The 24,443-nt window shown below is 44.4% G+C and overlaps 1 protein-coding gene across 1 annotated transcript in view; it reads right to left on the bottom strand.

Moving 5' to 3' along the window:
• The window catches only part of CDH2 (cadherin 2), a 256,551-nt gene that overhangs the window by 9,967 nt on the left and 222,141 nt on the right, over positions 1-24,443 (bottom strand). The window contains exon 15 of the mRNA XM_075533054.1: positions 5,007-5,171. Within this exon, the coding sequence (XP_075389169.1) occupies positions 5,007-5,171 (165 nt within the window). The remainder of the gene's footprint in view (positions 1-5,006; positions 5,172-24,443) is intronic.

The raw sequence follows: 24,443 nt of genomic DNA, 5'->3' as shown, positions 1-24,443 counted from the left end.
ATGATGTGTTTCTGAGAGGTCCCCGCCTTGGAGACCCGGTGAGGCAATTCTACTCTGCACTCAGGGGTTCCCATGAGTTGGACTCACTTGATGGTAACCGCCAACACCACCCCAAAGTTCCTGTGATGCCACAGCCTTTTCCTATCCGCTTCCTTTTAGCTGAAATGTAATTAATTCCCTTTCTTCTCAGTGCCCCCTAGTATACTTTTTCAACTGATTAGCAGCCATCTAGCCGTCCTTTAAAGCCAATCATCACTTCCAAAGGCGGGGTTTTCCAAGCATGACTGAGAGTAATCCCTGCCCTGTGCGATACAGAGGGACTTGCTCTCTGCCTTGACTACCCTGATTCGATTGCATTCGACTGTGACATCCCTTTCTGCAACAGTTGTTTGGTCTTTAGTTAGCATCCTGATGTCCAGCACAGTGCTGGCGTACAGCAAGCAGCAAAGATTTGATACATGATGAACACTGTGCATTTTCGAAGCTAAGTCTCGGACTTGGCTTTTTTGCCCTTAATTTCTCCACGTTAGCAACCTCTTTTAGCAGAAGCTAACATCGCTGAGGACATAAAAGAATACTATATTTTCTTTATAGAATTTTCCTGTGGCTGATAAAGTCCCTTCACTTCTTGGCAATCTATTTTACTTACAGCAACTTCTTGGAAGGAGAGGATTTTAATGGCTTTATTTATAACTAGGGGTCAGTAGTCAGCGTTTACTCCTGAAAGATGACTTACTGATAATAATAATTAAAACCATAGTAATAACAATTAAGAGGTTTTACTATGTGTCCTCAATGAGCACTCTAAAGGAATCAAATAATTTTATCTTGAATCTTTAGAAGGAGGTTTATTATTGTTCTGTTCACAAATAAGGAAACTAATCCAAGAGGCTAAATAATTTATCATAGGTCATTTGGCTCTTAGGTAAGGCAGCTAGATTTGAACTCAAATACACACTCCACCTCAGGAAGTATGAATAAAGATTTCTCTTTAAAGACTAGGGATTAAATTCAATCAACGGGACAAAAAAGCACACTTTTAAACTTTAGTTCAAACAACTTATTATAAAAGAAACTTCCATACATTTTAACTGATTTTAATCAAAAGGTCTTTCAAAAGGAATATGCATTTGGTTTTTGTTCTTCTATGATAAAGAGATACATAGGATTAATAAAGTTATTGGAGATATGCTAATATCTACTGTTAGGCTGAGATTAAAAATTTGTTTCAACTTCTCACTGTTTGAAGGTCATATTTAAGATCTTCAAAATAGAATAAAGCTCTATGGCTGAAACTGCAAAGAAAACGTTTGACTTATTTTACTCCAACCAATAGCCTGGAAGGAAATATCGTTATAACCTTTAAGATTCAAGGTGGCATTCATGCGCTCTTTAAGTAAACAAAGTAGAAAAGGTTCTCATGAACTTACCTGTTCCTCGCATCTAAAAAAACACTTCAGTTACAATCACTACATTAGCCTTCTTTTGGAACATCTGTACTCAAGAGTTAAATCAATTACGTCTTGGAGATAAATACATGTGCACACTTTAAATGGATTTATAGAATGTACTTGAATTCTTTCAGAGTGTCTTTTTGAAGCGATTCTATTTATTTTTACTTGTCCCATTACAGGAAGATCAGGAACAAATGTTATACTGTGTCCTAGATGGTGAGATCAGTGGCTGACTTTTCCCAGCTTGCACACCTTGGATTTCTCCTACAGGAGGTGGGACCCCTTACAAAGAGCTGTCTCTCATTTCCTTGAAACCCACTGTATAAGTGTACTCTGTGACCTGTTCGGCCCCTCGACTTCCTTCCAGTGTCTAACTGGATTACCCTGCATCTATCCCTGCATTTATTCTTGTTTCTCTGTCTTGCAATCAGATGTCCCTAGCTGGCGATCACATTCCATTTCATGAAGTCAATACTCATGTTTGGATGACCCTCAAAATTGAGTCTTTCACCCATTCACTTATGCCCCAAGTCATCCTGTTCCACCCACAATGAAGCTCCAGGGAGATATGCCTCTTACACTGGACCACAGAACGGCTTAGGGAGGCAGAATGGAACCTTGGGGTGACTGTTGTGAAGGGATTATAAAGGCACTTGAGTTGTGAGTACAATAGCATCCCACTGATGGGAAACTCTGTGTGCAAGGCCCTTTGGGGGAGCCCAAGACTCATGGAAGGAAATCAGATGTAGATTGAGGGACTTGGGGCAATCCAGGCAAAACGAACAGCATACAAATGGACACCAGCACCCATTTACCAGCGACGCCTGCCTCACTGGGAGGGGTGCAAGCTGGAGCAGGGCCACCTATATGCGGCACATAAACTAGATGCCGGGACTTTTACATTTTTCAGATCATATGTGCAACAATGTAGGGGACATAAACCAAGACAGTCTCTATGTGTAATTATTTTTCTTATCTACATATTTCTGGCAGTTATCTTACACACAGCAGGCATGATCCTAAACCAAGCTCAAGATGTTTCCAAAATGATCCACTTTTAAGGTAGGTAGATAGCCCTCAAATTATCAATCAATTCCATTCTAGAAGGTAACTTGCAAGTCGGTTGTTTGGAATCAAGCTGGTCATGAGCATAACCACGTGTTTCTTGTGCCACCTGTAAGCCGTGAACTTGGGCACTCCTCAGGGAGAAGGCGTTCTCTATGGAAATTCCTACTGCAGCTCTTTCCACTGTACCATTGAGAAGACAGGGCAACTAAATCCTAATAATGTGATATTCTTCTCTATCTGCTGGAGAGAACGCGAAATGATCCTGTGAAGTAAAATGAAATCGCTGCCTGTGCACAATCGCACGCAGACTCAAAGTGAAAATAACCGCTCAGAACAGAAACGCAGAGCGCCGGATAGCGTCATCTTCTAAAGGCAATTAGCACCGATGAGATGGAAAGCTTCAGTTTGGTTCTTCTGGACGCCAATCGATGCAAAAATGCCTTTGCTCCAAGCCTCATGCCCTATACCCCTGTCATGGTACGTAGAGCTCTTGATATAGCAAAACCTAAGATCTAGGTTATATGTACTTCGCTCAGGCCACAAGGATAACCAAGCACTCATCCCCATCCTGGAGAGAGCTCACACACTCCAGTGTGAGAGGCCCAGTGACAGCTACACACAGGTGGAGGCTATGGCCGAGGACATAAGGCATGTTGAGAAGCACCTCAGAGGGATCGTCTTTGGAATGCTTGCCAGAAGTTACGAAGGGGGGCTTCACAGGGAAGGGAATGTTTGAGCGGAATTAAGGGCTCAGGGGAACTCTCCGGGTGGTCAAGAAGACCAGGGCGCAAGTTACTCTATGTTCAGAAGTGTGATGATTCCGAAGAAATTCAAGTAGTTCATTGTAGCTTCAGACCAGGAAACGGATGTGTTTGGGGAAGAGGCAGAAATCACATTATGAAAGGCCTTCTCAACGATGCTTAGGAATTTGAGTGTTATCATTGAGGAAAGAGGATCAGAGCTGGAATACCAAGTCATGCCAACGTTGAGAGGGGCAGGCAGACACAGTAAGTATTTGCTGAATTCCCCAGAAGCCAGAATTCTTAGTTAAAACAATAACAAAATCCGACACTAACATTGAAAAGATTCCCTGCATTTCATAAGTAACAGCCAAATAAGCATAACAGTAATTTAGCACAGAGACAAAAGATACATTAGCAGCATAGTCATCAGACATTCTTACATATTCTAAGAGATCTGGCCAGATGAGTAAATAGCAGCAAATTCCCTTAATCAGGATTATACATAAATCTCACTGCCACTGAGTCAAGGTTGACTCATAGCGACCTCCTCTGGGTTTCTGAGACTGTGAGTCAGTACATAGCTCACAGAGGATTACACGAGCTTGCTTATTTTTGTCTTCCATCTCCTTTTACTAGAACATAAATTAGTACCTATTCCATACATGGGCTCAGAGAGCAACATATATTTAAGGAATGGAGAGTAGTGTGCAGTTACTAGAGAGACAGGTAGTCATACCAACTTCGTTTGCAAACTTCTTTCTACCATCTTTAAGTGCATCCAAAGAACTGAGGCAGGGTGGTTGTGTGCATATACTATACCACCATCTGAAGGAAACCTAAGAATACGAAGAGTCTTATCAGCACATGTCTGATGATCAATCGTCCACTTTGAAATGCAGTGGAACCAATTCTGACCTTGGAGATATTTGAGAGCCAGGTTATGGCCAGAGGACAGGGGTCCGGCTACCTCATCACAATCAGTATCAACATGGACTACGTTGTGATTCGTAGAACAAGGCATTCACAAGTGAAAATGCAGCAAGACCATACACACGATCAGAAGAAGCCACACACATCGTATTGCTGTAAAACTTGCACATTCCATGTAGCAGCGGAACTCTTGGTCAGCGACGAGTAAAAAGGAACGCCATATTAATTGTGACATGGAAAATCATATCTGTCATACTCAACAGAGAATTTGCCTCCTCTTGCAGAGCTCTTAAAACTCTTCAACTAGACAAGTATTTAAATCACTTACATAATATTTAATTTAGCTGCTCTGCCAACTAATCTCATTTGATGGGACTCTCTAGTCGTCTGGTAGGCACTGAATTCTCACATGGGCGAGACGCAAAGAGCACCGTGTGAGGAAATGAAGACGGACCATGATTACCTTTACCGGGGAATGATAGTGAAATTAGAATTTACTAATGATTTGTTAGCTTATTACTTGTAATCTAAGGGGGAAAATCATCCTGGGAGTGACTAATAGATAATAGATGGTGAATGCAGTTTTACTAATGCAGAACATTGACTGATAGAGCTCTCTTTGGCTCATCAGCAAGTAAACATATTCTTTTAACTGAAGCCACGTTTACTGTCCCACAAAGGCAAGCTTGAGAGATGAGTACATTTTAAGCACCCCTGTAGCTATATTGTAAAGAATCTGAGGTCGACAGATTCTGACAGCATTGAAAAAACAACACCAGACAACCCCCCTTTAAGGGGTGTCCTCTTTTACCTCGTTAATGAAGTCCCCAATGTCCCCAGGGTGAGGGGCTGCGGACCTGACAGGGTACTGGGGTTCTGCATGGATGGGCCGCTCGTCCAGTCGGCGGATTCCGACAGGCTTGATGGCGTCAGGCTCCACCGTGTCCGGCTGCTGGAGCTGGCTTAAGTCATAGTCCTGTGGAAAATACAAAGAACAAAATAAACCCCACTGAACTGTTGGGGAATATTAGATGGGAACCTAGAGGAAAACCCCTAATGGTTTTTAAGCATGCGTCCAACGTCCACAGGGACGAGTGAAACGTTACATATGGTGAAACGCTGCCACTGGGGTGTTTGCATGTTGGGATTAAATATTTCTTTCACATAGTTCCTTCTTATGTGATATTTCACTTCGGAAGTCTCTACAATGTTCCTTGACATTTCCCAATGGGAAAGGCAGCGAGTCTAAAACCTGACTTGAAAATCTCAGACTCCATGTCATTAACTTGATTCTGAATTCTGACTCCCGGGCACCTTATTGGGCAGAGCAGAACTGCCCCTGTGGGGTTCTGAGACTGTAGATCTTTACAGACGTGGCAAGCCTCATCGTTCTTGTGGTGGTTTCGAACTGCTGTCCTTAGAGTTAGGGGCCCAATGCATGAAGTAATGATACCCACACAAATGTCTTTAATATTTAAAAACAAACCAACTAAGGATGAGAGTGCTTTTTCCTTTCCCCTAAAGGACAGGGCTGTTTATTCTTAGGACCGTGAGCTTCGAAGACCTCTTTCACTTCGTGCCCCTTCCTTGGTCTGAAGCAGGAGTCAGCAAGCAGGCTCAGTCTGATCTGGGGCCTATTTTCCTCCAAGAAGGACTTTGGCACTTTTAAGAGGTTATAAAAGACCAGAAAAAAAACAAAAAACCAAATAAAAGGAGAAGATGCCACAGAGACTCTGGATACGTGGCCTACACACCCTAAGATACTGGCTGTCTGGTCCTTTAAAGAGTTTGCCAATCCCTGGTAGGCCCGTTAGACCTAGAAGATGCTGGATTCTCCTCCTAGGGAGTTGCTGGGGAGACCTCGGACAAACAGCCGTGTGCTTTCAGGACATGGCACAGAACGTGAGGAAGACAATGAAGGCTCTGTGCACAGGTCGGGCCCTCGGAATTATTTTCAGCACGCACTCCAGCCAGCTGAACAGGAGAGCATAAAGACTCGGACTATCGTGTGGGACTGCATCACAATTTCAGGTCTGAGTGACTTCTTTGTAGTTTTCAAATCTCTAAGCTCTAGCGACCTCAAATGCCATTTTCTCAGCTTGACCCAAACTCTGCCGTTTCACGCCGACATGTATGGGAGGCACAGCTTTTGCTGTGCTCTTGTCAGTTTAGGCTCCTCTCTGCCTGATACGGTCGACAATGGGTTCCAGCATCGATAACACGAGCGGTCTGCGTGAACAGAATATTGACCACGTCCGGGAAACGTTCTAGGTGCCTCCTCTACACTCACCCATTCAGTCTTCTGAACAGCAATGCCTAGTTTTAAGTATTACCATCCTGACTGAAGAAAACCAAGTCTCAAACGTCCCACATCTACCAAGGGACAGAAACTTCTGCACCTGCAGCAATCGCAAGTCTGGTTCTTTCACGTTCTTCCGTGAAAGCGAGTCAAGTCTGCGATGCTAATTCAGCTTCCTTTCACAGTGACCCTAACTGACACTGCCCCAGAGCCAGGTTTTCTCTCCTGCAGAGTGGCTTGTGGTTCAAACGGCTGACTTTTGGCCAGCAGCCCAGCATTTTAACCACTGGGACACCAGAACTCCTGGAATCCGAGTTATCAAGTTGAATTCAAGGAGTAGCTAACCAGACAGATGGCTGTCAAGGGGCAGCAATGGGAGGAGTAACTAGAAAGGCACCGGGGAGAAAGGTCCCTGCCTCCATGGATTATCTACTGTGCACCACATGCCACTGAAGCCTCTTGCTTTCACACTAATACTCTCTGTGAAATCTGTGAAGAAGGGGTTGAGTTGCGTCTACCCCCCCAAAAAAAACACATGTTTGGGTTCCACCTCCTGATAACCTGTGAACAGACCTTTTAAGGAAAGAGGATCTTTGCATGTGTCATTAGAGTTCCAGCTGAGATCATCCTGCATGTCAGGTGGGTCCTCTCTCTAAGGACTCGCGTCCATGTGAGGCAGAACAGTGCTCACAGACACCCAGACGCAGAGCGGAGGAACAGAGGTGAAGACGGAGGCAACACCTGGAGTGACGGGTCTGCAAACCAACGACTGAAAAGCAAAACCCACCGCTGATGGAGGCCTGTGGCGACCCGCCCCTGGGGCCTATAGAAGGACTCGATCCTGATGAAGTCCCCTTTTAATATTAGCGAATTTAGCTCCTTCCGTTAACTTTTTATTGTGAATGCTATCGCGAAGCTTTACAGAGCAGGCCATCCGGATTACAACCAACCATCCACACACAGTTGTTTCAGCTCACCCACTGCGATCCCCTTCTTGTACCATCACTTGCCCCACGTCCTCCCGGAAGTCCCTGGGCTTATTTAAGCCTTCTCCTTTCCTAACGCCGAACTTTGGTTTTGGGTAAATGCTGCCCTTTCGCTCAGAAATGGTTGATTAATTCTACCATGTGGATGAGCTCAGTTTCATACCTGAAGCGTGACTATGGGATAGAGCCTTAGGAATTTCACTCATCTACCTGTATGCCGGTCACCCTGCCTGGTCTCTGGTATGATTTTAAGTTTTGTTCCAACTTTTCTCCTACTTTATCTACGACGCTCTAATGTGAGCTTTTCAGAAGAGTTGGCAATTAAATCTGGGCACCATCTAGTTCTAGACTCAGAGTTGTGGAGACTAGTAGTTTCATTGTCCATTTGTCCACTGGACTGATTCTTTCCCATGTGTTTTATTTGCACCAATGGGGAGGAAGGGCTCCAGGCACCACTCACCTAAGGAGGAGGCAGGACATTGTCCTGGGGAACTCTATGATGCCAATTAACTTTGCTGTACCCTAAGATCACGGTCCCTGGGTCCCTGATGCCTGGGGACTTAGTCCCTGAAGGAGTGTGGTTCTATCGGTTCTATCTAGGGGTTTTCACACCCCGCATGCTCCACAACAGTCATGGCGATATTTGCAGCAAAGGCAAACAAACATATACTATTCTGTCATCAAGCCGATTCTGATCCATAACAACCCTGCAAGACAGGTAAGAGTAGAACAGCCTTGGTGAGTTTCGAAGGCTGTACATTTTCACTTCGCAGAAGCAGAAAGTCTCATCGTTCTCCCTAGAAGCAGTGGGCTCGCTCATTCACTCACTCACTCACTCACATACTCTCACTCACTCACACACCCGCTCACTCACTTACACACATGCTCACTTATTCTCTCACTCACACTCACATACACACTCACACTCACTCACATACTCTCACTCACACACATGCTCACTTATTCTCTCACACTCACATACTCACACACTCACTCACACACTCGCTCACACTCACTCACGCACACATGCTCATTCTCTCACTCATACTCAGATACTCACACACTCACTCACATAGTCTCACTCACTCACATACTTACACTCACTCACACACTCGCTCACTCACTCACACACATGCTCACTCACATACTCTTTCACTCACTCACTCACTCACTCACTCACTCACTCACTTACTCACTCACTCACTGCCATGGAGCTGATGTCAACTCACAGCGGTCTCACAGGACAGGACAGAACTCCCTCTAGGAGTTTCCGAGACTAGAGCCCTTTGCAGGTCTAGGAAGTCCCATGTTTCTCCTGTTGGGGCAGCCCCCTGTGTAGGCTACTCGGCCACCAGAGCACCTTTCAAAGCAAACACATACATATATCCTCTGCCTGGCAAACTCTTGATTTCATATTCTGTCTTCCCAAACTGTGGTTCCTATTGTTTTAAATACCAAGTCTACCACACTTTGCGGTGGCAACCCTAGGAAATGAATACAATAATGATTTTAGAGGAACTCACAAACTTGAAGAGGTAGAAAAAGGAACCCAAGGTCACACAGGTAGTGTCTAATTATGATGAGAATCAAGACCAGGTATGTCTGGCTTCTGAGTGCTTGAGCTGGAACTTAACTCTAAGTTAGGGGAGGCCCTCCACTCCTGAGAGCGCTCACCCAGAGCAGTTCCTGACCACGAGGCCAGCTAGCCCAACAGGGGACGGGCAAGCTCCTCATCTCAGGGGTACACAGTGGGCAAGGAGAGAAGGGGTAGGTGCACAAACAGTGAGACACACCAGAGTGTGATATAAATGTGGTGTATCCCAAGGCTCATGGAAGGAAAACAAGCTTTCGTTTTGAACCTTGAACAAGCCACAGGCTAGGGAGAAAGGACCATTTGGGGAGAAACTATTGTATCTTTCCCAGAATAAAGTACATCGTATCATACACACAAAGCTGAAGAAGCACTGGTAGTGGGGTAAGAAAAGCACTGTTTTGCTAACTGCAAGGTCAGCAGTTCAAACTCACCAGCCCCACCAAGGGTGAAAGATGAGGCTGTCTTCTCCAGTAAAGAATTACAGTCTCGGAAACTCTATGTAGCACTGTTGCCCTGATGTGAAATCAATTCAATGGTAGTGGTGGGTGGTGGGTACAAAGCCTGAGTGCATACATCTTGCATGAATGTTCTCTTAAGTTTTATAGGATTTATAATTGAGGTCACTTATCAACTATCTTAAAGGTATAATGTGATGTAACAGATGTGAAGGCCTTTCAAATGTTAAATTGCTATGTGTAAAGTAAAAAAAGAAGCATTTATGTGGAGAATTTTGAATGTTTCCACACTGGAAAGAATGGTTTTCCAGGGTATAAATTTAATTAACTACCAAGCATAAAATAATGATATTAACCGTGAATAAGTATGTGTTCAACAATTACTGAAGCTTCTCTGTAGATAGGGAAAAATAGCTGGTAAGTACGCTTTTGACAGTTAATAAATATATATACCCCGAGGGTGAAGATACTTTATTAGAAGTCTGAATTGCACGAACATAGGTCATTGGACCTTATGTCTTTTACTTGGTGCAATAGTCCTTGATGGTCCTTGATGAATTTATGTGATAGTGCAGGGTGACAGTTGTATGAATAGTAAGAGAATGCCTTTGGTATTTCCAGAGACAGACAAGTCATGTGGACTTGGTTCAGGCTAGTTCTTACCTGTGAGAACTTCCCTGGCCTGGCTTCCTGTACCACTCAAACTGGAACCAGTGGTTGCAAACTTAGATGCACTTTGTTGGACTAACCGTGTTTTAAGATGTTGTCTACATTTCTAGCTTCCAGTATTTACACATATGGATATTGCACTTGAAATTCAGAAGTTTTTTTTGGGGGGGGGCGGGGGGAAGGAGCCTACAATCTGACAAAACACTTGTCTGCAGCTGATGGCAGCTGCCGACCTTGGACAAGGATCACATACACACTTGGCCTGTTTCCCTTGCTAGTGTATCTCACTGCCAGCCAGTCCATTTCTTTTTTTTTTCTTCTTTTACATTTTATTAGGGACTCAAACAACTCTTACCACAATCCATACATATACATACATCAATTGTATAAAGCACATCCATACATTCCCTGCCCCAATCATTCTCAAGGCATTTGCTCTCCACTTAAGCCCCTTGCATCAGGTCCTCTTTTTTTTTCCCCCCTCCCTCCCCTTTCCCCCCCTCCCTCATATGCCCTTGGTAATTTATACCTCGTTATTTTGTCATATCTTGCCCTATCCAGGGTCTCCCTTCCCCCCTTCTCTGCTGTCCCTCTCCCAGGGAAGAGGTCACATGTGGATCCTTGTAATCAGTTCCCCCTTTCCAACCCACTCACCCTCCACTCTCCCAGCATCGTCCCTCACACCCTTGGTCCTGAAGGTATCATCCACCCTGGATTCCCTGTACCTCCAACCCTCATATGTACCAGTGTACAGCCTCTGTCCTATCCAGGCCTGCAAGGTAGAATTCGGATCATGGTAGTTGGGGGGAGGAAGCATCCAGGATCTGGGGGAAAGCTGTGTTCTTCATCGATACTACCTCACACCCATTTCAACTCAAAGTGAGAGTATAGGACGCAGTAGAACTGTCACCTGGGGTTTCTGAGACTGTGACTCTTTATGGAAGTGGAAAGCCTCATCTTTATTTGTGTGGAATGACTGGTGGTTTTGAATTGCTGACCTTGCCCTTAGAAGCCCAATAAGAAATCACTATGTCATCAGGGCTCCTTTGTTAATGTATGGACAACATATTTCTAAAACCTCATATTAATTTACAGCCTTTCCCTGCTGCATTCGAGTCATTTCTTCCATAAATATGCCAGGTCCATAGTACATTCTCCTTAAAAGAAACAACATTAAATGAATTTTCAACCATGATCTTCACATCGAATGTCCAAAAGAAAGAGTAGGTCGAGAAGAGTTGAGTTGGATCGCACTACACTGCAGAGCGCCGATACACGGTTAGTCTAGGGATCCCACAGGGCGTCGCTATGAGTCAGCATCGACTCGATGGCCAGGAGTTTGGTTCTTTTAGACTGCATAGTAGTGCTTGACAAGGGAGTGCAGAGGAAGTACCCCCAGAGTCATCAACGGAGAGTCACTAGCGCGGTAAGACCCCAATCTGGTAGAAATGCGTCTCAGTCCTCGGGTGTGATGGCATCTATAAAGAGTAAAGAGCAAACACCACTCCCCCCACCCCATCCCAGTCAACAGAACGCTACAAACTGGGTCACAAAACTAGTTAGAGCCTGTTTGTGCAGGTTCCCCATCATCTGCTCCACACAGTGGCTGAAACTGTCTGAATCTGGTGGTTGGTGGGGCAGGGTGCACTCGGCCTTCGGTCAAAGGGAACTCGCTTTCCGCTGACGTCCATCTGTGCTGTATGACAGAGGTCCTGGTCTGAGGGTCCAATTGTAGGTCTTTTGATAAGTGCCCAGCCTATGAAGGCCTTCTAAATTATACATATTTTAAGTCCCAACATGCTCCGCTTAAACACACAAATTACAACATGCAGAATGAGAATTACAAAGAGAATTAGAGACTGAAAGCATTTTCAAGGTCATTAGGTTCATGGCTTTATTTTTGCAGATTATAAATAAGCAACCCAACAAGGAATCATTGGGTTCCTAAAACTCTCTGAATTAAAAAGAAAAAATTGAAGATTCTGTTTGTCAACCTCTACAGTGTTAAATACCTAAGGGTAAATTCACTTTCAAATGGAGGCCAGGGAGAATTTATTTCAACTAATATCTGTACTGTGTGTTACTTGGTATAGACCATTAGAAGTAGGCATGGATTGGACTTTTAAGAATATCGGCATTGCAAGTAACTGACACATTTTTGTATCTGTGACTCAAAATGCCTTCAAGGTGGTCCAATTCTGTAGAGCTAGTGCCAAGTTCAAGTCAGCAGCTAAAACTCTGGTTCCACCTCTTCTCGTTAAATTTCACTGACTTGCAATGATTCATAATTGCTTCAGTAAGTGATACAACGAATCTACCATACGGCATTTGGTTTTCACACTTAAATAAAATAAAATGCTGCATCGGTAGAAACTGAAGTTCTGGAATCCCAGGGGAAACTTTCAGAAGGTCACATTGCAGGTAGCATCTATGGAACTGCACAGTCAATACCTTTCAAGGGCCCATTTAAAGTTCCCTAGGCATCACGAAGTGCCTGGTGCACAGTACTGTTGGATTAAGTGTTGGGTTGAGAACCTCAAGGTAGGCAGTTCAAACCCATCATCAGCTCCACAGGAAAAAGATGAGGCTATCTATTTCCATGTAGATTTAGTCTGGGAAACCCCATGGAGGCATTCTCCCTTGCCATCAGGGGTTGCTCTGATCAAATCCACTGTGGAGCGTGTTTGTGGTTCCACCTATGAGTATGAACAAGGAAAACCAATATTTATCTGGTTCCCATTGTCTGTTCAGGGTTCTCTGAGGTGCTTTCTGATGTGATAGCGCTTATAATTAAAGCCCAGACCCTTTCAAGCGGCTGCTATTTTCCAAATCTATGAAGTATGGGAGCCTGGAGAGGTTTGTGATTTACCCCAGGTTGCTGACTCAGCTAAGCAGTCGCAAAGGCATCGAAAACAGAGCATACCTGAAAGAAGAGACTGATTCCTTGGGCCACATCACATGCCAGTAAAGAGAGTCACGGGATAGTTGGCAGAGGGGGGAAATGCCAAGGGTGCTAGAAGCGAGAGTTCAAGGTGACTGTGCTAATTAGACATTGAGATGCAGCACTCTAAATAGGATAGAAGGGGCCCCTTGGTCTGTGTATTTTTAAAACTATCCTCCCTGCGGCTTGGTCTATGAAGGAGTCTTCAATTAAGTCTAGGAAGGGTGAGTCACACTGGGGCACTCCAAGTTCATGGTCCTTTATGAGCCTCCGCTAGTTAGAAGCTGGGATGAAACACAATGGTGAGGTTTGCTATCTCTTAGGGTAGGTAAGTGGAACACGGTCCATTTATAGAAGCCATAGCAAGTGACTTTAAAATTCCCTCACAGATAAGATAAATGTATTAAAAACCTTTAATAATGAAGTGTTAGAAATAATACAAATATTTAAGAATGTGGACAAAATTCAGAAGGAAAGAAGTATTTTTTGGGGGGGAAAGCTGGCTGGCAGAGGCAAGAAACTCTTCAGACAGACACAAAAGAAACGGAAGGTGGAATAGAAGAACATTGTTATCTTTCCCTCTATAGCTCCTGGCATTAAAATAATTGAATAAAATAGTGATAAGGTGTCAACACATTACCATGCAGCTGCTGACAAGTAAGTCAAATACCCTTGCAAGCTTTATGTAAATTACATTACGACCTGATTTTCTTTCCCAGAGAACTACAGTTATGAGGGTAACTCTCTACACAGGCGAAATGATGTGGAAAGCTAAGTAGATTCTTTAGATTATTGGAGTCCCCCAAACAAAAGATAATGCTAAAAGCTTTCCCACTTGGAATGATAAACCTAATGGAGATGAAATAGCTTGGGAAGTTAAAACACACAGATAAATAGCCCCTGTTCTCTATGTCCGGATGCATTTTAATCTTCTTGGATAGCTAGCTAGCTTTCCACTCCTCACTATTAATAAGGCGCACATTTATTATTTCTGCTTCCGTGGTTTACTTGCAATACAATCCTGTCGCAACTTCTTACAAATGCTACTACCTGTTTTTCAGAATCGCGGGGGACCTGAAGGTTCACGCTTTGGTATGAAATACTGGTTCTGCTTCAGGGATCGGGGTATGTTGAAATTTTATCACCACCACTTACTTCCTTTCTAAAGACATACATTTAAAAATAACCCAAATTTACTGCGACACCCAAAATATTGTCCCCAAATAAGAAAACGAAGGAGCATTAGCTGTGAAAGCAGTGTTGCTGGAAGAAGGGAGGATACCACGCTCTGGGCTTTAGCCTCTAGCAGAGAAACCGGGCTTCACTGTGACGCTTTGTCCCCAGAAATCTGAAACCTTTCTCTGAGTATTTCCAATCTCCTATCTTTTCCACACAAGGCAAGTTGTCACTGTATGAAGATGAACACTTAACTCTTCGGAGCACTGTCTTGCAAGACAACAAGCGTCTCCATCTAGATGTGTCTTCAGGTCCACGTTCTGACGCCGCTACAACTTCTCTGTTCCCGAAGCAAACATGTCACCAAGAAAAGAAGTGACTGTTTCAATGCAACCCATTACCCTATCTCAGAGGAAATCCCTAAGTTGATAGCTAAAAAGTTGACAGCAGTGGGTTCGCACTATGGTGACAGAACATGGGCACCCTTAGGTGTCCCTGGCTGTGCCACATTGTTCTGGAATTGCCTATTGAAGGGATTTCATCAGTATAAATGAATTCAACAAAAACTCAACTTGCTGCCATCGAGCCAATTCTGACTCACCACAACTCTACCGGGCAGAGGAGACTGACCTTCCCCAGTGGGTTTCCAAAACTTGATTATCTTCCCGGGACTGTAGAAAGCCTTGCCTTTTTCCTGTGGAGTGGCTGGTGGTATTGAACTGCTAACTTTGTAGTTAGCAGCCCAACAGGTAACCCACTAGGCCACCAGGGCTCTAAATTCATCACAGATAAACTAAAAATCACAAAGAGAGCATAATATGGTGATTGAAGATGATGAGTTTTGAAACTATAGAATGCTGATTCCATTCTTGACTCCCATATCTTAGCAACATGATATTGGTTTGATTATCTACAGTTCCTTTGTTAAAGTGATCCAATATTTTGTTCCAAAAGTGCTACTGAAAACTGTACTAATGAATTGCAGGTTGACAAATTTTTTTTTCTGCAAGAACCAGAAAGAAAATATTTGTGACTTTGTGGGCCCTACATACAGTCTTTGTGACCATGCCCAATTTCGAGTCTGCAGTTGGAAAGCAGTTACAGACACTGACTGAACAATGGACATAGCTCTGTTCCAATAACACATGATTTACCCAGAAACAGGTTCATGTGGTCAGCGGGTCTATAGTAGCTAGTATCTTAGCGCCAACCTCATCCCATACTTGACATTCAAATCTTTTTCAGTTCTTTTTGTCATATTGATAACAGTTTGTGCCCCTCTAACTAAATATAGTAAGCTTATAATTAGCCAGGAAGAGTAAATAATAAATGTTTGTTTGCAGGAAATGATAAGAATAACAAGAAAGCCATCTTGTGTTAATCAAGTCCAAAATATTGTCCGACCAGTGGGGCCTGGATACTAGCTGGCTCAAGGAGTCCTGGTGAAGCTATCTGGTAAGTACTGGTCTGCTAACTGCAAGATGTGTGGTTCAAATCTACCAGCCACTCCTGGGGAGAAAGTAAGGCTATCTGCTCCCATAAAGAATACAACCTCAGAAACCCACCGTAGGGTCATGAGTCGGAACTCTATGGCAATGGTTTACTGACTGCTTCCGAATGAATGTTGACTAGACCTCCACCAATATGTATCATCTGGCCATAAATATTTTGTGAATAGCGTATGAAAATGTGTTAAATCAATCCCTGGTGGAACTTCAATGACACCGGTGTCTCTTCTTCCAATATGAATACATCCTATCATTTGCAGGTGAGCATAAACGCATGAGGAACTTGGGAGCATTATTACTAGAGCGCAATAATGCCCCAAACAGATAATTCCCCAAACAACTACCCCCCAAAAAACTATTGAAAGTGGTCTCCATGTGATGTTCATCTGTTGGTTTGCTTATGAAGCAGAACGATTTGGTTATCATGTAGTTTCATTTCCCCCCTTGAGTCAGATGGTTGGGCTTGCTTGTCCACATTGAGGTTGGTTCCAGATATTGGTAAGATGTCTACAGAGACCTTCTGGCTAAAGGGATCTCTTGATTTAGGCTATGTTCTCGGTGAAGTTGTTCTAGGTTTGCAATAAGAACAGAGGCGGGATTGATCCTAACCTTGCATAAAGTTCAGCTTAACCAAATGTTCTGCTTCTGTACCCTGCAGCTTTTTAGAGAAACCACAGCTTCAGCAGATAGTTTTCTTTTAACTCTTCAGTGTTAGCTATAAAATAAAAAAAGGGGGGGTTATAGAGAATCACTGAGTTTTAACTGAAGTGTATTGGTGACTCTCTTAAAACACTATGTCTTTATGTTTTCCCAAGTTCTGAGATGCAATGAGTAAACTAAGAACACAGCTGCTCTTGTTAAGATAAGATCAGTCCCAAGGAATTGTTTGTGCTTAGAGACATTTTTCTTCTGTTGGTTGGTCGCAGGACTATAGTTCGCCTCCTCAGCGGTAGCCTTGGGACTTAGCGGAGGGGCCCTGGCACATTCAGTCCTAACCACGGACAAGTGGGCCATGCAATTCCAACTGGCCATATGCCTCTGCCGAATCCCTAGCTTCAGTGCAAAGACAAATAACCTCTGTTGCCCAAGTTGGCTTACAGAATTGACGAGCCTTAGACATCATCACCGCTGAAAAAGGAGGCACTTGCCTTTACCTGCAAGAAGAATGCTGTTATTACATCAACGAGTCAGCAATACCAGCCCCTGCCGCCTGTGCCAAGCCCGGAGTCCCTGCATTCTGTCTGATAAACTTCCCCACTACACCCCCATACAGCAGGAAGTAATCACAGATGACCTCGTCATTGCCCCCTTTCCCTATCAGAGTCAGGGATGTCTGGTAAAAGCATGGACACCCTCCCCCTAGACTGAGTTTCCCAGAAAGGGGCTAGCTCTGTGAACAACTGTACCCTCTAAAAGCACAGACCGCCCATATCATTGTTCCTAGAACCAGAGCAGACTGACCTTTTACAACGAGCAAACAGTCACGTATGCCCACATAAGCCCCACTGAGCAAAACCGCACCTTATGTCAACTCTCCAGAAGCTTCAACAAGGGGGGTTATAAAAAACTCCTCAAGCACTCCCTTGGGGGGGCTTCCATAGCTTCACTTTACTGTGGGCTGTTGAACCCGTCCACTTGTCCCCAATGAAGCCGGCTTTTGAATCAGTCCTCGGCGAGTATGGTCCGTCTCTTCTTGTTTCGTGCCTCAGTTTACCTAACAGGCTACTCTCTGGATTGGTCTCTTGTGGCTTTCTTGCTACCTGTACACCTTCCTCTCTGCCTGGGCATCCTGCTTGGATTTTAGTTCCTGTTATCCAGATTGAGTGCTTAGAATATTTTTTCCCCTTTTTAACTGTCTTGGTTCCTCTGGTTGCTTCTCCAGATTCAAACTTTGGTGATGTGAGAATGCGCTCACTTTTGCAAGCCATGCTTGACCAGTTAATTGAGTCTTACCCTTTGCCTGCTCTACAGTCAGATAACCAGTGATTGTTTAATAAGCTGTGGGTGAGGGCCCACATTCATTGTTTCTCAGCAAGGACAAATGCCTGCTATCGACCAGTAATACTAAGCAAAACATCGTATGTGCACCAGGATGGTAGATAAGAGCCTGTACTCTAGAAACACATGGCTCTGGGATCGAGTATTATAGTAATACGAGTGTTATCTCACACATATAGTTATACAAGATACACAAGCTAAGCGTGCAGCAGAGGGCCTGACCAAGGACAAGTATGGGGTCAATGCTTGCATTTAGAAGAGCTATCCTTTTTTGAAAACACTGGAAATCTCAGTAAGTGAAAATGAGATAGTGTGGGGTCTACTGGTTCAAAGCCACCACCCTGCATGAGGTATTCTTCTACTGTAAAGATTTGTCAGTATTAAAAACCCTAAGGAGGCATTCTACTCTGGTCTGTCAGGTCATGATAAGTAAGATTCAATTCAGTGGCAATGAGCTATTTTGGTTTAGATATTATTCTAGGCAAAGTTGCAAACAAGGGTAATGATTCAGGAAGAGGGTCCAATGAAGGTCAGCATCTGTTCTAGGAGGCGTACCAGGAGCCAAGTGACCTAGATATTGGAATAAAAATTAGAATATGACAGTAGGTTATGTGTTTGACCACTAATCACAAGATCAGCAGTTTGAGCCCACCAGCCACTCTACTCTGTAGGAGAATGGTACAGACTGAGAAACCCACAGGGACGGTTCTGCTCGGTCCTGAGTGTTGTGTGAAGTCAGACTTGACTTGATTGACATAGGAAGCTTTTTGGGGTTTGTTTTCTCTCCTACACTCACAGATCTGAAGGACAGGACCAGAGGCAGACACACCATCTCTCAGAGATGTCGACCCAGGATGTCTTCATTCCAGTTGAAACATTGTTAAGTCTGCATCCATAAGCAAAGTCAAATGCAGACAGGCCATCCATAACGTCAGCAATAATATGCACCAGTTCACAGGCTCGAAAATCTCCATCTGATCGGGTTCTGGTCAACTCAATGTGGGCTGCCTCACCCTCCACAGGGTGCCCATTGGCCACCTTGCCATGGGCTCTCACCAATACTCAACAAGTCTAGCCCCCTCGTCTTAGGTCATGAACTTTAGACCAGTCATCTTCTCCTTTTTTTCTTCTTCTGTAAACCAAGTCCACAGGTGTCAGTGGCCAAACTCAACCCTTCTCTTTATTGCTGCATTTCTCCCACTTCCACTCAACAAGTAGATCCAGGTGGTCACCTAGCAAGCATTCCAGCCTGCTCACAGGCTCTCTTTAACATTCAGTTCCAGAGAGGAGTTTTCTTCATGGTTCCAGATTTTTTGGGTGGGGCATATCTTTTCAGAACTTTCTTTGCAGGCATGTCTTAAACCCATCTAAAGATGAAATTTTAATGCTGAAAGTAAGTGGACTTACAAACTTTCTATTTTCATACTTCCCATATTTTCCCCAGAAAACAGTCGAGTAAAGTGTGGCTTTATCTGACCTCTGCTACACAAACAAAAACTACCATGAGGGAGAGGTCAAACAAACATCGACTCCCAATTTTATGATTTGTTTTTCCAGTACCTCACTCCCAAGGTAACAACATGTGTTAGCCTGGGTACTTTAGAGAAACAAATCCACAGAAACGCATGTATAAGAGAGAGTTTTATATATAACCTTTTATATAAAGGTTAAGTCAAGAAAACATTCCAACCCAGTGCTGCCCAAGTCCACAAGCAAGAAGCTTAGTATGTGCACAGATGTACAGACTCTATAGTCCAATGCACAGTGAAGAGGCAATAGCAGGAGAAATGACATCGTTAACCCTCCATATCTCCATCCTAAACCCGGCTCTCAGCTACCTCCCAGGAACTCTGGGCGTTCACCCCCTTGCCAGCACGGAATGCGGGTGAGTGTGCTTTCTGTGCTGATGAGAGTCTGAGCTCTCATCTACTTCAAGATTGAGACAGGCATGCACCAATCCCATACCAAAGATCATCCTCAGTGCCACGGAATGGATGCGGACAGATAGCGACCCGATAAGACAGGGCAGGGCTGCCCCGGTGGGTTTCCGAGATGCGGACTCTACCTAAGTAGAAAGCCTTGTCTCCCTTCCACACAGTAGCTGGTGGTTTCAAATGGCTGCTCTTTCGGCTAGCAGCCCAATGCGCGATCACTATGCCACCAGGGCTCCTTCCAATCCCATAGATATTGGAAAGATGATGTTAGTATCTCAGAGCATGTGAGACCCTCTCTCAAGAAAAAGAAAAATGTCCCTCCTGGTTCAAGGTGTGTCCAGCAAGCTGTTTCTCATGTTCATAAAGTATCTCATTTTCATGACCTCCTGCATCTCTTCAGAACTCACTTCCTTCTGGAACATCTAGAGGGGGTCAGAAGGGCACACTTGATACTGCACCTTCCTGCACCCGGTTAAAGAATGTTCGCAAAGGACCGCAGAAAGGGTCCTGGAACACTGATGTTCCGAACCCATGTTGCTGGGAAAAGATTTCTAGCAGATCCACGCGCCCACGCACACTCCGTTCTGGGCAAACAGCAAAAGGGTGTGTGGGCAGTATAAGAGATGAATGCTACTTCTCGGCCTGGCCCATCCATAAAATCTCCCCCCGATCATCCCGCAAGCCCTTCCGCCTTCTAGTGCTACCAAATGTGCGTGGTTAGGGTGACTCCACATGCGGAAGATATAGGTTCCTGAAAAACTGTGTCGCGCCAAGCAGATGTTCATACCAAAGCAACTCCATTCCTGTTAAGCACACAAAGAAAAATGTCAACCGGGGTTATGTCACTGGAAGATTCGAGTGCCTGTGGCAGCTAGCCTATCGGTGCCTGTGCTTAATCTGCTTCCATTTTTCACTCTCTTTTCTTAAACAAATACTATCTCAATGTATCCCATGGTTCCAAAACATATATCATACCTCCTCTTCCTCACAGAAATGTTGTAAAATGGAAAGCCTAGCAGGAATTAGTACCCTCTTACTATTAGTACTAAAGTCTACCAAAATAAGTATCAGGCACAGGCTGATGCACAAATCAATAAAGTTGGCTTGGTTCCAAAATTTAAAACAAAATTGCTAGAACATGCTGGCCTTGCTTGAACAGTTTCCAATTACTGCTCCCCTGGACAGGAGGCAGGACCAGGCCTTCCTATGCTCACTCCTGTTTTGGGACCTGGAAATTCAGATTTCTTGTGAATGATTTCCATTTCAGACCACTGCCACTTGAATGAACTGCAACCCGTCGCTGTATCTTCCCCAGTGATGCCCTGTCTAGGAGCTTCGTTTTCAAGTCACATGAAATGCAGTTTTCAGAAAGGCTCCCCAAACCACCAGACACTTCCCGTGAGAGTTCAGATGCTCGTTGACACAACCAAATCCTGCCCTCAGCAGTCCTCTACAGTTGGTGAGGTCAGAAATGGAATCCAGGCGTAGCTCACTCACTTTCCGTAAAACCTACAGCGCTCAGTGAGCTGTAGGTGGCTGACGAGAACAAGAGATTTTCATGCCCCCTTCTGCAGTGGTGAACCTGGGAGTTCAGATGTGCAAAGCAGTAGTCAGGTCCAAGAGAAAACGGATGTGCATGCCTGACGCAGCCGCAGTGACTTCTGTGCGGAGATGCTCTGAGCAGCTTCTATCTCTACATGACCTCTGCTGTGCAGCGGATGAGCCCTCCTCTCTGAAAGCTGGCCTTGCTCCTTCGAATCACCCATGGCCCAAGAATCCAGTGTCTCCTGCCTGTCATTTGTGGAAGTCTATAATGAGCCTGATGAACTTTATTGCAGACCTCAAAGGTATCTTGTGTATTGTCCCTTACTCCAGACATCAAGAGTTTCCACAGTTGTCCATGGTCGTGAGAATTTTCCAAGCCAAATTTTAGTACAGAAAACTGCTGGGTGTCTCAGAAGCTAGCGAACTTTGGATACATCCAAAAGGCGTTCCAAAGGAAGTGTTGTCGTGGCCTAGATGAGTCAGCACTTTGCCAAGCACATGACCAGAGGACTCTTTTGGGAATGACATTTTCTTGCTTTCTAACAGGGCGCTGACTCTGCTGTACTGTTAGGGGCCAAAGGAAGGTACGTACATTAGACCAGTGCTGTTGTTCCTTACCCTGAAAGTAGTGCAACGGCAGAATTTTCCTCAAAGGTGGAATTCTTGCCTGAGAGGTGGAAAATACTGGTTGATTATGAGGTCAATGCACCTCATAATGTGGATTGATTTCGATGGGGCTTGCTAACGTAGGCACTGCTGAGCATTGTACACGTTTGATATATGTTTGTTTAATATAAGACCAATCTTTACTGAGCGTAAGCTTTCAAGAGCAGGAAGCTATCTGTTTCTGTTTCCTACCCTGAGGCTATGGTTCCAGGGGAAATGAGCTATCAGCTGCATTGTACATCCACCCTGATTTTATTAGCAAGGCTGATAGGGAAAGAACTAGATGCAGAGAACATTAGAGGTGATAAGGTATCTGCAACCAGCCCAAATGGCCAAAAGGGCACTGAAGGGCATTGGCTAATGAAGGTAATTAAACCTGACTTGATAGCCACCAAAAAGCCCTCCTGATTGCAGCCGTGAAGCAGATAAAGAAGGCATCTCGTTTCGGAGAGTGGACATTATACTGAAGGGGGTCTGTGTGACCCTGGTCAGCAGCACTGCGAAGAGATAAGCTCACGTTCCCAACACCGCTCACCCCGGTCAGGTTCAAATAGCGCCCCCCCTCCCCCCACCCATCTCCAGACCACCTGACCTGGGGCAGGACGGCCAACAACGCAGGAATGACTTCTGCCAGTACACAAGGCAGGAAAAAGGGCACAGTTTTATTTCCCCTCGCTTTTATTTATCTCATCCCACCCCACCCCACCCCACTTTCTTTAAGGCGCTGTTATTCATCTTGCTAAAACAGCAACCTCCGCCTTGGCACAAAAACCAAATGGTGAGAGATGCTGATTAGTAAAGCAGGAAAGGTAAGAATACTCTTTAAGAGGCAATTTTGCTTTGCTTTTTCTGTAATCAGTACCCTCTTGGCACGAATTGCTGGCAGGAGGGCTCGGAATCTTGGCTAAGCAAACTGTAAAGTAGGCACTACAGCCCTGGTGGGGCGGTGGTGCAGTGGCTCCGTGTTGGGCTGCAGTCTGCATGGTTGGCAGTTCAAAACCACCAGCAGCTCTTCGGTAGAAAGACTGGTGGGCTTTCTATTCCCATCAATAGTTATGGTCTCGGAATCTCACAGATTTCACTAGAAATCAGCATTGAGTCGATGGCAGTGAGTTAGAAACATCACAAGTGCTGCAGTAGACTCCCTACTTGCCTGTAACCACAGTCACTACGGAGTGACCCTGCTAATAACTTTAAAGGTTCTCACTTCCTACGTCTATCCAGACCCTCGCCTGACTATCACAAGCCAGGTTCCCACTCTGCAGCACAAAGCCAACTCACGTTTTTCAGTTTTCCCAGGCCGTAGAGTAGAGCATCTTTTTTATTGTTGTAAAAAATTCTACCCACGTCTTGATATAATAGACATGCTGTGAAATAAGAGTTTGCATAATAAAAATCGACTAACATTTGTCTAGAATGTAACATGGCATCAATTGCATTTCCAAAATCTATTGCTATCAAGGAGGTAGTATTTTCAAAAGGCTAATAAAGTATGAATCATATTCCATTGCTAGAGAGAGAACACACACAGCGAAGTAACACAACTCCTAACCAGGAGTCCCATGCACATTATGGCTAACAGAACACAATGCACTGCACACACCGAACTCCTCACTGGTATCTTAACTCTTAAAGCAGGTATTCCTCCAAACACACTTTTTTTTACAAGATAAAGATGAGGCTCTTATGACTTTGATGAGACGTGGTTATGCTCCAGAACCTGTCAAAAGTCTTCTGCCTTTTGGTCACAAGAGCACAAAGAGCTTCGTGGTCGTATTCACTTTCTAATACAAAGAACAACTGATACAAATTGCTAAATATATATTGTTTAAACTATAAGATGCCTGATAACAGAGCCTAGCTGAACTCAGGTATGGAAAGCAATGAATTTCTCTCAGGAAAAAAAGTGAGCCATAGCTGTTTTTATGCCTATAGAAATAGTAAGAGGAAGAAGAAAAGAACCTGACCTTACAAACATCAGGAAAAGTCGTCCAAACTTTTGAATTTATGGTCCCGTGTGGAAGGGCCTAATGAGTGGGCCTCCTGAGGGAGTCTGCTGGTCTCATAGACTCTTTCCCATAGGCTTTGGCTTCGTTTGTCATGGTGGTACCCCAATGAGGAATATGAAGTTGGAATTTTCACAAATTCCAGAGTGTGGATGGGGCATCAAACCAGAGACAGGACCCGGCCTAGGAGGCGATGACACTGGCCTGCAGTAAGGTGGTGCTCCTGGTGATGGAGACACTCCTGTAATATCCCCACGCTGCGTCCTTGGCTATGTTCTTAAGAGGTAAAGTTGGAATCAATAAAAAGGCCATATGCAATCTTGTCACAGTATTTTGTAATGAGAACTGTACACAAAAACTACAACAAATGATCCGAGGTGGAACTTCTGGTGGTAGACTAACATGCTAAGAGGCTACAAGAAGACGACTGCAAAAATGCCAAAGGAAGCAACCAAGGGACGTTCCAGAAAC

This window comes from Tenrec ecaudatus, chromosome 15, assembly GCF_050624435.1.
Source record: "Tenrec ecaudatus isolate mTenEca1 chromosome 15, mTenEca1.hap1, whole genome shotgun sequence".
NCBI lineage: Eukaryota > Metazoa > Chordata > Mammalia > Afrosoricida > Tenrecidae > Tenrec > Tenrec ecaudatus.
The sequence above is the reverse complement of the archived record's forward strand: the minus strand, read 5'-3'. Positions and strand labels throughout refer to the sequence as shown.